The 14,792-nt window shown below is 41.6% G+C and overlaps 1 protein-coding gene across 5 annotated transcripts in view; it reads right to left on the reverse strand.

Moving 5' to 3' along the window:
• Positions 1 to 1,316: 1,316 nt before the first annotated feature.
• The window catches only part of frmd3 (FERM domain containing 3), a 54,071-nt gene continuing 40,595 nt past the window's right edge, over positions 1,317 to 14,792 (reverse strand). For 4 of the 5 annotated variants that reach the window (XM_076729970.1, XM_076729971.1, XM_076729969.1 and 1 more), the window contains 2 exons: positions 10,039 to 10,276; positions 4,083 to 9,320 (listed from right to left, as the gene is read on the reverse strand). In XM_076729970.1, coding sequence (XP_076586085.1) covers positions 8,840 to 9,320; positions 10,039 to 10,276 — 719 coding nt within the window. In that variant the 3' untranslated portion in view covers positions 4,083 to 8,839. Of the gene's footprint in view, positions 1,378 to 4,082; positions 9,321 to 10,038; positions 10,277 to 14,792 lie in introns of those variants that run through there. The other variant, XM_076729968.1, reaches the window with a different exon arrangement.

Raw genomic sequence — 14,792 nt, forward strand, 5'->3', positions numbered from 1 at the left:
ACAGACAGGGACACCTGCTGGCTGAGAGGTGGAATAACGACAACACACCCACAGTTTAGATATGACTCTCTTAGTCACAAGTAGTGTCAGGGGCTTTTAAAGCATTTGATAAACATGGTCACGATGCATGTAGGTCAATAATATCATAACAGACAAAGAGCAGAAATAAAGAATTCTTACGCTGTGTTTGCAGTCAGCTTCTTCACGTTGATCTGTTCGGGCAAACAGAGTGATATACTGATATTCTTGTAAACAGTCTGTAAAAGTATAATTCTTAGGACTTATTTTTTCAGTAAATGAAAAACAAGCCCTCCTAATGTTTTGCTGTCATATGACTTTACTAAAGTCTTAAACCTTAAAACGACCATAAACCTCCGGCAGATCTGATTCATTTATATAAAGAGACTGTGGGAACAAATGTTTGTCCCTACAATATGATTAATACAAGTACACACACAAAACTCTTTTCGAACTCTAACGAAAATCCTCTTTATCGTATGACTTGCTGCTTGAACGATGTCGGACAAACTGTGAAATTAATTTCATTGATTCCTCAGAAGGAACAGAAGCAAATCTGTGTTATGTGGCACCACAAAGCCTATTAAAATGTAGACGTTCATATGACTCGTTGGTGACTTTGTTTTTGTGATTTGTTCGTGTTTTGGAAACTTTCTTGTGATATTCTGAGTTGAACTCACTTGAGGGTGATGACGTTGGGTCATCATGAAGAGGTGTGTGTGACGCTTTAGGTTGCAGACACTTGTGTGTAACTGTACAAGCTGACGTAGGTTTCACTTTGTCCTCTGGTGTGTGTCTCCTGATGTGTTTGATTACTCCTGATGACTGAGGTCTGCAGGAGACAAAGGGACAGATTCAGCTTTAGTAGCAAAGAAAACACTTTCAAAAACATTACATCAGATGCTATTTGCAGAGCTAATTTGATATTTTAAAAGGAGATAATGATTTTGTCTATCAGGAAGTGCACTCTCTATCCTGAAAGTACAGGTGTCATGTGTTTCTAAGCCATGCTGCTTTTTTCAAAGTGTGGATTCATGTTCAAGGGAACTCACAAATGAGAATGTGAGCGTGTCCGAAGGGGTGAGTATGGACGAGGAGTTCTTAAATAAGATGAATTCGGGAAGATAATCTGGTTTATTTAGTAGTGCAGAGGTACAGTAACTGAACTGTCTACTGCTGTCTGTGCACACTTTAGCCACATCTGCTACCTTTGCAATATTTCTTTCTTGGTTGGAGAAGAGACGGTCACATGTGGCTTCTCACAGAGTCTCGTCGAGGCACCGCGACCGCCTTTTTTCATTTGACCTTTGACACCAATCTGACAACTCTTTACGCCTGGATGACATCTGATTCTCAAACCTGAACACAAGCAAAGACAAAGACACGTGTGCGCACACACACACACACACACACACACACATTACAATGATGCACATTCACGCATATATACTAATGTATATGTGATGTCATTGTATAGTCATTGTAATAGTATTTGGCCTCTGTGTAAAGAGGGACAAACTAAAAGAGTAGATTGAAATTAAGAGGCAGAGATCGAATCTAAAACTTGCCCTAGACCAGTTCCCAACCTTTCTATGAAGAAATGTCCTCCTGCAGTCTCTTGTCACATGCAAAGTCAATGATTATTAAATCAAATTATTAAATTTCCTTCTCAGATTGTTTCATTTTAAATAACTTCAAAGACAGGAGGAAAAGATTAGAGAACAGTCAGAAAAAAACTATAAATTTATCTTCTTTCCTGTCCTATAAATCAGGTTAATTTTGCAATTTTGCAATCCCTACGAGGCGACCTCAAACCCGCCACGGTAACCACAGTTCCAGGCAGTAATGGGTGGCTCTGGTACAATATTTAACTGCCTTTAAGTACATTGAATACCTGGGTTAGGGCTGAGTGCAGCAGTCTCCTCCACAGCAGGAACATTATCAGCTGAGGTCATGTCTCCTGCAGTTTCTTTTATTATTCCTCCACATTTGCTGCTATCAAGGTCCAAATGTGTGTTGCTGGTAATGTTTCTCTGACAAACATCAGCACAAATGTATGCAGGTGTTTCCTTCAGAATCAAATTGTCGCATTGTTTGGTCTGTCCTTTCTCCATAAGTGTTGCCCTACTTCTATTGTATTTAGATCTGCCCTGCTTTTTATGAATGACATCTGAACTCCTCTCCTTTGTGATCTCTGCAGCTGTAACCTTTCTGTTGAAACGTTTCTTAATCTCAGGATTTGTGGTGGTCAGCTCAGAGCCAGATGTAGGAGGGGCCGGTGCTTCTACAGGTGCTGCCATTTCTTGAGTCTTCCTTTCTTTTGCAGGCGACTCCATGAAGCATCCCGGTTTGATGTGTCGGCTTTGTCTTCCTCTGAGCTGGTGCAGTCGATCCACACAAAGCTGGTAATGCTCATATACAGTCAAAGCTGAAGCTGTCTTTTCTGCTGCTTCCTGTGTCTTCTCAGGCTCACTGCTGCTTATGGAAGTCTTGGCATACGCTGAAAAAGCAGAGCCAGATTCTTGATCTTCGTTTAGCCTCCCCTTCATTTCGCCCATCCTCGCTACTTCCTTCTTTGTTCCCACCTTCCCATCAGCCTTTGCTTTGCTCAGCTCCATCTGATGTCTCAATGTGTCTTTTTCTGACTGAGCTCCAGTTGCTTCATTACTCAGTTTCAAGTTATTTGCGGTGCCAAACACCTCCATGCTCCTCTCCTGACGGGTATCGCTCCAGCATGATGTGGATTCTTTCATCAAGCTTGTTGCACCATCTGATACAAGCCTTTGATTTGTGTTTCTGTCTGACGATTTGTTTCTTGTGCAGGTGCTGTCTTGGCTAGGAGCTTCTTTGTCGGTGGCATCTTGTGGCTTCATAATTTCCATATTTTCAGGAGTTTCTCTGTACTCAGGACAAGTTATCTGATCTCTCAGTGGGGTGAAGGAGAATGGGATGCAATGATCATCTGAGAGTGGAGCTTTATAAACACAGAGCTGCTTGTTTGATTCACTGTTTTCGTAATTTGAAGGTTCAAGCTGCCAAACCTGCATACTTCCTCCTCCTCCAAATACCTCATTACCATCTGCAGCAAAGGAGACGGGATGAAGGTGTGCCTCCCTCAGATCTGCATTAGCTAAGATCAAGCTGTCAGCTCTGCAGAATTCGTGGTGAACCTCTGAATCAGTGCTGAGGAATCTGTGAGCCCAGTCCAGCACATGCTTCAGCTTCTGCTGCTCACTGGAGAGAGAGTCACTGAGAAGATGAAGGCTCAGCTCCCGCTTGATGACCTGCCTACAATTCCCAGAGTCCTCCAGGAGCTCAGACGCAGCGCGTCCTGCTCTTGTGACAGGATGTGTCTCCATAGCTGTATTTGCTGCTTGAACTGTTACCTGTGGCTCCTCTTTGTTGGATTTATCCTTTGTCATACATTCCCAGTATTTGCCTTCAATTAATCTGGGTTACTTCCCTTCTCACGACATCACATGCATGCATTCACCTGTTGGGATGAGACAACTTGTTGTTCCTGTGAAAACAGATGAAGCAAAACAGCCATTTACTTCTGGTGCACTGCACAAAAATAATCATTATTCAACACACCCATCACCTGCTGTATCAGACATCAGCTCTTCCTGCGTATGTCTGAGAGGTGATTTTGTCTATCGAAGCCATAAAACAGCAACACTGCAGTCACTCTTACCCCAAAGATTTCCTCTCTGCTTATTTCAGTACAATCCATCTTTGGTATAGAAGAGCTCACTTGAGATCTGTGGATGAAGAAGTTTTCTGCTTGAAACTGGAGATAAATTTTCTCATCCAACAGAGAGCTGATTCTTGTCGGTCAACTCCTGATAGCAAAGGTCTGAACACTCCTTGTATCCCAGAAATCTTTTGTTGCTCTCACAAATGTCACCATGGAGATGATGACAGGAAGTGCAATCTCACTTTCAGACCACGTGAGGGAGACAAAGCTTTGAGACCGACTGGATGACTTCTGAGATTTTTGAGTCCTCAGAGATGAAACCCAAATCGTATGTATGAAGGTGAATAATCCACACATTAGGCCTGTATTTCAATATATATTAATTAGGGAGCTTTATTGTGGCAGTATTAACATATAAAACAATCCATGATTTCTTTTATAACATACAAACATTCAAAATTTTCACTTCACAAAGTTCATAAGGCTTGGTTGTCCCAAAAGAGAGGGGAGGAGGGGGAGGGGGTCATTACTTAGGGATTTTTTTTTCTTTTTTGATTCTTCTGAAATTAAACATCCCAGAGTTTCTTATTAAAAGACACTAAATGACAAAAAAAAAAATAAAATAAAAATAAATAAATAATCTGACTAACCTATAAACCAACAGAAACAATCAGTTTGACTAACGATCAAAAACGACAAAGTGACCGTGCAAGAGAATCTGCTACTGTACATGCCCACACAACACTGAAATTATGTACTAAACAACAGCTGATTTTTCACTTATATACCACGTGATGTCCAATAGTTTTGCATATAGTAGACCTGAGTTCAAATATTTAAAATCTTAAATAAATGAATTAAAAGCAGTGTTTGCGTATTCGGTTGAAACAGGTTTGAATTCTGGTTGTCTGTGAAGCACTTTTTCTTAGTTTTACTGATACTTCAAGGCAGCGAAATCAATTTAAGGTTTGTAAATACTTGACTCGTGTCAGAAACTTCTGGATTTGTATGAAGTAATACCTCGGATATGACATCAACTGGTGTGTGATTTTGATGATGTTTGTGTCACAGTTTTGTCTAAGTACAGGAAACAAAAGTTGCACTCTCAATGCATCTATATGCTGTTTGTAAAACACAGGAACTCAGGTTCAGTAGCTCAAAACAAGAGCTAAATCTCAAAGGGGTGAAAGTCCCTTTTAAACTCATAAAGGCTGCTAAACTGATAAATGAGCTACAAGCTAATAAAATGCTACAGTGTCGTATGGGGCCAAAGATCTGTTTGATCACAGAGCACAAAGGCCTTCTGTCGTTTGCAGTGAGTTGAGGGGTTTTCTCCATTCACTCGGTTCAGTGTTTTTTAAACGTCTTAAAAACTGAACATCTAAACCATTACTGTTTCTGGATCAGTCGATTCAGTTAATAACATGCTCCGTTAGCAATGAGGTTCGGGGTTAGTGTTTGATGACTGACTTACACACACACAGAGCAAAAGCACAATGAAGCTAACTAGTCAAATATTTTAGAGCTGCTCTTTAAGAGGCTGTAAAAAACAGCCATCAACAAGTTTTCCTGTTTGTGCTGAGACATAATTTATTCATTTGGATCAACCGAAAGGAAGCTAACAGATTTAGCAACCGCATGAATTCAGCCTTGTCAAGTCAGTGATCAAAGCGAAGCCGAAAGCACGCTGTGTGACATGTTTTGCTCTTTAAATGCCCAATGTTGATTGAGAGAAAAGCCTTTTAGCGTCTCAACCTCTTTCTCCCTTCCTCGTCTTGGTAAAAACACAGAGAACATGCATTCAACTAAGATGGTCAAGACAGCCAAGCCTAGCCTATATCTAGATCGCTTTACACAGACAAGACACGCAGAGGGAAGAAAGAAAGGAAATTTTTACCCAGATTGGATTTTTTTGCCACAACTATAAACACAGTATTTACAGATGAGGTCATGCACTTTGCATTGAGAGGTCAGCGAAAGGAGGCGAGTGTGAGATACCCCGGGTTAGTTAAGAGGAGGATGAAGCACGGAAAAAAAGGACCAAAGCCTGGGACAAACTGTCTGTACAGCTGTGTACATGAAGCCTTTACAGAGTATTTTTACTTTAAATCTATGCATACAGCTACACATGAAGACAGGATGGTAGTTCCTGATGATATCCCCATCTGTTGGTTATCATGGGATGATGGTGATCACTTAGCAATGCATACAGATCAGCTCCATCCCCTACAGTGAAGCTGTTTTTATCTCAGAGTCTGTGATGTTAAATGCGAACGTCGTCATCATAGTGGTTTGGCCCTTCGCTTGGTTTCAGCATCGAAACTCAGTGCATGTACTGTAGTAGGAAAATAAATGCTCTGTCCCGAATAAGCGCGTTTCTGATGTTCTGCATATTGTCTATATGCATAAAGCTCGTCAGTGCATGGAGTCTACGGAGTTACATGACAACAATTTTGGTGGTATGAGGCAGCAACATTTGATCCTTTATAATGAGAGGGCTTTGACGGTGGTGTGCGCTGCAGAGGTATGAAGAGTGATCTCTGAAAATAAACTTTAAAGCGTTTCTGCAGTTGTTCAGGAGAGCTCAGTGTCTGCTCTGCCATAAAGCAGTATGGAGGTTACCGGTTCTCAACAGCAGAGACATTTTGGGTAATATGTTCATTAGAATGACATGGATGCATACGTATTGAGTGAAATGAGGCTACAACAACACAGACGGCCTGCAGCCGTGTTTACGTCAGGCTGCAGACTAAATACATACAGTGTTTGGATATTCAGAGTAGCATAATAGCAAGACATGGTAGAATGTTATGGATAAACTACATGGTGTATGCTATGATTAGATGCATTTTTATCTTTTTTTGGGCCTTTTTTAGACATATATTTTTTTTTTATTTTTATTTTTTTTTTTTAACTTAAACTGCTAATGCCCTTTCCTGAGAAGTTGAACCAAATCGAACTACATTTTGAACACAACTTTTTTCACACCGAAACAAAGTCATTTCTCATTGTTGTACCTCTCTGTTCTCCTCTCCGTTCAGAGCCGCTACACTACAACTAACAGGCATTATCTGTCGATGAACAATCACCTGGTGATTTCCCAAAAGTGACTGATGCATTTGTCATTGGGGCCACGGGAGTAGTCGTCATAAGGTTACACTGTTTTGACACAAATCAACTCCTAGAGTAAAGTCACATCTCCAGTTCATTCCCTCATATTTTTCTGGACCAAATAGAGGTTTCTAAATCATTATTTTTGGGATCCCTTCTCGGTTTTATCCATAACATTGTTCATCTTTAACTCTGTGGCTCCAGACATTTTAGAAAGGCCAGCCGAATCAGCAGTGAATGCCCATGAACACAGCTTCATATCTACTCAAACCAGAATCCTCAATGTGACTGACATTTAAAGGAGTTGCAGTCATTTAAATGCTGAACACAGGATGCACAACATGATGTTATCGCTCTAAGAAGTGGCCACAATCATTTCCAATTTGATTTGGTGATATAAACACTGATCTGCTCCCGTGTGTTAAATACTTACAACTGTACTCCTACAGCGTCCGTTCAGTCCACATCACCAAGCAAAAAACGACCTGCATAAGAGATTTAGGCCATTGAATGCATCACTTGTCCCATCATGTGTCAGGTACCAGCAGTGTAGTTGGAGTACATTCACCTTTTCAAGTGTGCTATCCCATCACTTCAGATCCCACAAACACGGCACAGAGCTCCACACCGTCGACTAATAAATGATCCACCTCTAAGTTCATAGTTTTACTATTTAACAACACTATTCCCCACAGCAACTCTTTCCCATGATCCTACCTTTTCTTCCCCACATGCTCTTTGTTTAAACCCTCTTCAAAAGCACTGACAGATGCACTGGTAGCCTCAATTAGTGAGCTAACATTTAGTTCAGAAGACGTTTAGACGTTCAACAACGAACACAAGTTTTATCATCACAAACAGACTAAAGTTTCTCTCCTGCTGCCCTCCTGTTTCCAAAATGACATCACATAATCTGAAACAGTTGTAATCTGTTTTCTGTGTAAAAGATTTGTGCTGTAGCCTCTGTAGGAAAAACCCAGGGTGCTACCGAGTCAGCAAATGCAGACGGTAGTCTTAAAAAATAGCTTAAATTTTTCTCAACACCCATCAACCCGATAAACTTCAATAAATTTGCTCTTTTTTTGTAATCTTTTGTAAACTCTTAATTTCAAAATAAGATCAAAGTAGATCCTCTGACTGAAAAATTCCTGAAAGTTCTGGATCACATAAAAATGTACAAAACATTAAAAACAACTTATTTAAGATTGGTATTAATTATCATATTTCTCTTGTTTTTAAATATATATAATGTACCTCTGACTGTGGCTATTGTTGCGCTCAGTGACAAATCAACCGTTTCTCTCTCTGTCACCACCCACTCCGCCATGACTGACAGCCTCTGTGACCAATCACATACTCCGCTCTGAAGGAGAGAACCAATCAGAATGGTGGGTGATATTTACTAAAGAGTCATTACATCAGCTTGTCAGCGTCAGGAGTGAACAGACCATTAAAACTTCTTTTAAAAGCAAACCAACCACATTTTCTCTTTCCTGAATCTTTTTGTGACTTTCTCTCTGTCCTCTGCTTCCCTCATTTTCTATTTTCACGAATCTCTCCCCTCCACAGGTTCCTCCTCAAGCACTTAGAGCATTTCTTGTCCTCTTTCTTTTCAGTTCATCATTGCCAAAAGTGTCTATCTTAACAAGTGATTGGATCCTATGATTGAAGTCTCATCTCGACAGTAAGCGATGCTGCCAAAGAGGTGAAACATATCTACTTGTTTCAGTGTAATTCAATCAGAAATAAACAAAGAGAAGTCCTCATTCTGGGAACTTTTTTGTCAGCCCTCATAAGTGATAAGTGATCCATCGCACCTGCTCATAAAATAATCTGGACTTGCTCTTAAACAAGTGAAATTGTTTCATATCATTGGCAGACTGGTTGTCTGGTCTCAAGAGACACCAGCTGTTAAGACTGAATATAAGATGAAATTACGTGTTAAGACAGACATTTGGGCGTATCTGTTTGTGACTCCTCACTCCCACCTTTTCCTTCTCCCTCTCCTCCTCCTCAGTCTGACCACAGGTTCTCCATGGCCATGCTGATCCTGCACAGGATCCAGCGCCGAAGCGGGCAGTAATACTCATAGTGAAACTGCTCAAACTCCGGCGTCTGGCGGATCTCGTGGAGGAACGACACGTCGATGTCTGACTCCAGGAGTAGCAGCAGGGTGGGCACAGTGATGAGCAGGACGCCCATTACCACAGCGACGAAGCGGGCCACGCTAAGCACACATGCGTTGACTCTCTCATTGGACGACAGCAGGCGCAGGCTGTTGGTCAGGACTCCACCCATTCGACTTCTCGCTGCCAGTCGGGCGCGTTCGTAGGCCCGGTCCCGCTCCCTCTCCGCCTCCAGCTGGGCCTGGATGTCGGGGTCGGCATGGAGCTCCCTCAGCAGCCTGGCGGGGCTCTGCACCGGAGAGGAGAAGAGCAAGTCGACGCCACCCTGACTGTCGTCCACTGGGGTGGGCAGCATGCTGGCACAGGGGCTGGAGAGGAGAGGGAGGATATCAGACACATTAGAAAACAGATATTATTATACTGATAAGCAGGAATGAACTCAATGAACTCTCAAAGGGTGACTACACCATCTACCACTGTTAGTTAATATTTTGTAATTTACTGGGCGTAAACAGGAAGAGTTGTTAGCCACATTTATGGTGTATCTAGTTTAAGCCTATGTTGTCTGTTCACTCTGTTGCTGCTAATTTCAAGTGATTAAATCATCATGTAGAGCGCTTTCATGCTGCAGAGGGGCTGCTGAGCACTTCCAGAGGAGCACATCTACAGTGACATGTACTGCTTATATATTAAATAGGCGATTTTTTCTTCAATTTACCATCATAGCTGCACCAGAAATATCTTAATTACCTTATGTCATTTCTGTTTATATGCAATTAGGGGCTCAGAATTCATTTAAACTGAAATTGAGCATTGAAGTAATTAAACACATATTTTATCTATTTCGGTGGATAATGATGTCTTTAATCATCAGTAATATAGGTCATCATTTCCTTATTTATGTCATTGTCTATTTTATTGATATAGTAATGATATACTGTATATGTGGTGGTTGTGTTTTCAAGCTTCTTAAATTGCAGTGTTTTGAGCTCTTAGGGCCACCGTAGAAAGAGGCTTCAAAACACAGCTATTACAAAAATATCAATTACAGCCGCTCTGAATAATTCGTTATGAAACTCAACAGACCTGTAGACCAGCTCAGAAATGGTGAGTGGGCCGCCGGCCTCGTCGTCTTCCTCCACTTCATCTTCAGCTTTGGGGGTCTGAGGTCGGAGATTTGAGGTTTCCATGGAAACACGGGGAGGCTGCGGGTCGTTGCCTAAAGCGGAGTTCCCTCCTTCAGTGCCTTGTTGCTCTGCGTCTGCAGGTGCTGCTGAAGGTTTGAGAGGAGACAAGGGGACAGAGTCCTTCACAGCAACAACACCTGGTGAAGGGAAACAGAAAGACAGAGGAAACATGTTTCACGTCAGATCGAATACTAAGTTTAAAGATAACGTTCACTAACTTCAGAGCAGACCTGCTATCAAAAAGACCTACTGCTTTCTTACGAGAAGACAAAATATGGTGAGATGTTATCAGGACATGAAGCAGACTGAGGGAGTTAGGTATTAAGGGTAATATGACGATTGAAACATGATTTGGGGATTTGAAAAAAGGGTAAATTTGGCTGTTATGTGCCATTAGTGATAATCGTTCAAACTTGTCCTAATTCCATATTTCACACAACATACTAATACTATAGTATAATGTATATACCAGGCACTAATGTTGATCCTCTGCTATTTGGCAGCTTACAGCGTGCAAAATATTACCACACTGTCTCTTTTCTTTCTTTTTAAACAGGATGCTACACAGCTTTAGCTAAAGGATGTCTATTTAACTCTGACTTTTTAATATATAGCTATTTTTTATATAAACTTCACATAAATCAAACAAAAAACTACATTTCTTGAGAAATAATTACTATATCTATTAGTTCTGTGCTGCCACACCTTTATTAACACTCACCTAACTTTTTCTAAGCTTGAGGAGTTTCTCAATGTCTGTTGTGTGATCCAGTGTGGGACAACAGTGTCCACGCTCACAGCAAAAACACTTATTTTATATTTAAGCGGGACAGAAGCTGTAGCTGTTTATGCTGCAGTTGAACACATCAGCCACATGATGGCGTTCCTGTATTTCTTAAGGAGAGAGCAGCCACAGATCTCAGCAATCATATCCACATATATAATGAAAAAATAATGTTGCTCCATAAATAACGAACCTCACTTCAACCTGGAAAATGAGACGGCAATTATGCTATTAATCGACACTATTAGCTGGCTCTCTCTATATTAACGCATTCTCATCTGCTTGGCTTCAAGTGTGTGCACTCATTGCACTTGGCTTATGGATGCTGGCAGGGGACATGAAGTCTGTGTGTAATACAGTTCAGGGTGTGATGAGCGTCATGATGCTGTTTGAACTGTCACTTTTCATGCACACTGATTTCCATTTATAACTCAACTAAAATAAAATAATGCTGCTGCGTGACGGTCATTTCCCACTGATGTGACGAAGCCTGACAACAGAGCGCAGAAAGCAAAGCATGTGGAGATGCGCTTCACTCTGAGGTGCTGACTTAGTGATGAGGTTCTCAGACATCACTGATGCCTCAGTGCACACGATGATGGTGTGTGTGCGTGTGTATGTGTAAATATATATGTGTGAATGTTAAAAACAAGCCCAGCTGTCTTCCTGCTATGGATTAAACAGGAGCTGGGGGGTGAATGTCCAGTGACATATGACTCAGCTCGTCAACACCTCTCTAATCCAGACTCTATCTGGTGATCACACACACACACACACACACACACACACACACACACACACACACACACACACGCACAGACACACACACACACTGCTAGTCACTATTCAGTATATTTCATTGCATAATATTAAATCTAATACTACACAGAGCCGTACTTTTTCTAACAAAGTAGAAAACCACAACCACAGTTCATGGCAATCAAATATCAATAACAAATTTGAACATTTAAGATTTCTGAGAGCGAGTGGCCTCTGAGTTCACTGGACATGGCTGAGAAAGAAAGGCAACGCAGGTGTTTGTTTGCCACAAAGCCGAACCGCACCGTGATCTTTTCCATTTATCAGAACAGACAGAATCAGCCACAGACACTCAAGGCCAAACTGACTAATCAGTTACCATGCCAACTGATTCAAATATGACTTGAGAGAAATTAAAGGAGGAAGGCGAGGGAGGCGGCGGAAACCCGAGGACCGAGTGGTGACAGCTACCATGGAAACAGTCAGCGAAAAGCCAAGGAGTGAGTGAACTCAGAGAAAGAGGGGCATTAAACTTGAAAACAGGGAAGAAGGAGCAGAAGACAAATGAGGGGAGCAAAATGACTCAGAGAAGTGAGGAAGCTGGAGGTGAAGGGGTGAAAATAAAGATAAAGATTCAACAGTGCTGGTTGCAGCTTTAGTATGCACCTGGCTTGGCCAGTACTAGCCTGAATTTATCACAATTCATCTTCTCACTGTGCACAGTTGCACGCCAAGGAACCAATCACAGGGCTGACACATAGAGACGGACGAGCATTCACACTCACATTCACACCTACGGGCAAATTACAGTCGCCAGTCAACCGACCTTGCCTTAAGCGACCTGTCCAGGGTGCACCCCGCCCCTCGCCACATCTCAGCTGTGATCAGCAGCAGACCCTCCAGGATAAGTGGGTATACATAATGAATGAAAATTAGACAGAGAGCAAACACGAAACCAGAACCTGCAGGTTGTGCCAAGACATAAGAAGTTCAAAATCCCACTGATGCGGAGCTACGCTAATCACTAAAAATCCAGCCTCAACAGTCTGTTGTGCGGCTTGTTTCACATGTCTGGAGAAAGATGGAGCTTTTTTGAAAAACAACCTAATATCATTTAATCATTAATATTATTATTTAATATCAATATTTTTAGTGGCCCCCGACAAACACCACACTAGACCTTCCTAAACATCATGACTCAGCAGAAGCAGCGAGTGCATGAGCGAGTGTGCTGTTTTTAACCAGCAGAGCAAGAAAGCTGAAAAAATGACTTTATAAGAGAGCTTTAGGGAGTTTGATGGACAAAACCAAGTTATTGCCTCTCTGCTCTGTAAGTTTTTGTGCTCACGAAGAAAACATCTTTTAACTTTGCTAAAACCATGAAGACTCATTGCAACTGCTGTTATGACGCCGATTTCTCTTAGAATATGGAGTCAAACCCCAGAAACACACTTCAGTTTTGGGCTGATGAAAGAAATGCTGATTGCATGGAGCTAGAGGAGCAGCACAGATGTGACGGCGTGGCCGCGGCTCTCTACAATCATACTGTAAAGGCAAATCTTCACAACGTTTGTGTAGTCCAGCTGGAGAGGCATAAGAAACAAGACACACACTCTCTGCTTTCTGTCCTGTTAGCTCTTATACAAGCCTCTGCACAGATGAGGTGATTCACACTACGAGGCGCTAGATTCCTGTGCGCAAAGACACACTCATGCACACACAGAGCAGGGTTTTCCCCCGTTATGCAAGTGCTGACAGACCTATTTATCTTTGTCAAGGAACCTCATCGCACCCAAACACCTCCTAAGTATATTTATCTGTACAACTGCGCTCGTGTGTAAGAATGGAGACATCATTTACTGTACTGAATGTTTACTCTGCTCATACAGCTGAAGCATAATTTCTGAGAGTCAAATTAGAAGCTGGGAAAGTGCTAGAAAGTTAATTTACACACTGGCTTCAATGCTGCTATGCTTGTGGATCTGTGGAGCTAAAAAGTGATGATTTAGTGACATTTAACTGTAAGACTCTTCTCTTCCTCTTATGTACAGCTCTTACTACGATGGAACAACCTCTTACACTTGTTCTCCCTGCACAGTTTCAAGTGAAAGAACAGGATCAGCTGTGAAGCATCACCCCTAAAGATTCAGTGTAGGGTCAAGGACTCTCCAGCAGGATGGAGATACGCCAACGCCAACTACAAAATACAGCCAGCAAGTGAAGGGCCGCTCTGATACCAAACATTTCAAACAGAATATTGGGAGTGTAGCCACTGATATCAAATAAAAACTATGAGTAGATACTATGAGAAATCATTATTAACACTTTTGGCCAACCTTTATTCTCAAATGTGCCTTTGTGAAATTACAATTTATTCATAAATGTAATTTCAGTTTCTGCAAGCTTAAATTTTAAATCCCACAGCTGGTCTTATAATCCTCAAACAGAAATAAAAAGGATGAAAACAACCAACATTTAAGATGATTATTCAGTGTTGTAGCAGCTCTCTTTCAGTCAAACCTTCCATTCACAAATCTACAATCCACATATTCAAAATGCCTTCCTGAATCCTTGAGCCTGTTGTTTTACTACAAAGCTGCCCCCCCCCCCCAGCTATTAATAGTTTCTTAATGAAGATTAGATTGGATTATATTTAGTTACCTCTACACACATTAAGTTTGTGCATGTTGCAACAAACTACTCAATCTCTCTCTCTCCCTCTCTCTCTCTCTCTCTCTCTCTCTCTCTCTCTCTCACACACACACACACACACACACACACACACACACACGCACACACACACACACACACACACGCATGCACACACACATTAAAGAGGTCCCTTGAGAGTCTCAGGATGTTTGACGGATTACATTTACAGTTTGCACCACATGGTTGCCACAACAAACCTGGCAACCCAACGACTGCGCTAAACCACCTCACACAATGATGGCACACTGTGCCCGATTCAAATGTAGAAATGCACGTTTAAAGCTGCATCACACTGGAGAGATGGAAAGGCTGCACTTCAGTTTTCATGTGAGCGTTGAAGAAATGCACAGTTCAATGAAACCTCTCAACTAAACTTTAAGAAACTGCAAGGCAAAAGA

The sequence above is a fragment of the Chaetodon auriga genome, chromosome 5, assembly GCF_051107435.1.
Source record: "Chaetodon auriga isolate fChaAug3 chromosome 5, fChaAug3.hap1, whole genome shotgun sequence".
NCBI lineage: Eukaryota > Metazoa > Chordata > Actinopteri > Chaetodontiformes > Chaetodontidae > Chaetodon > Chaetodon auriga.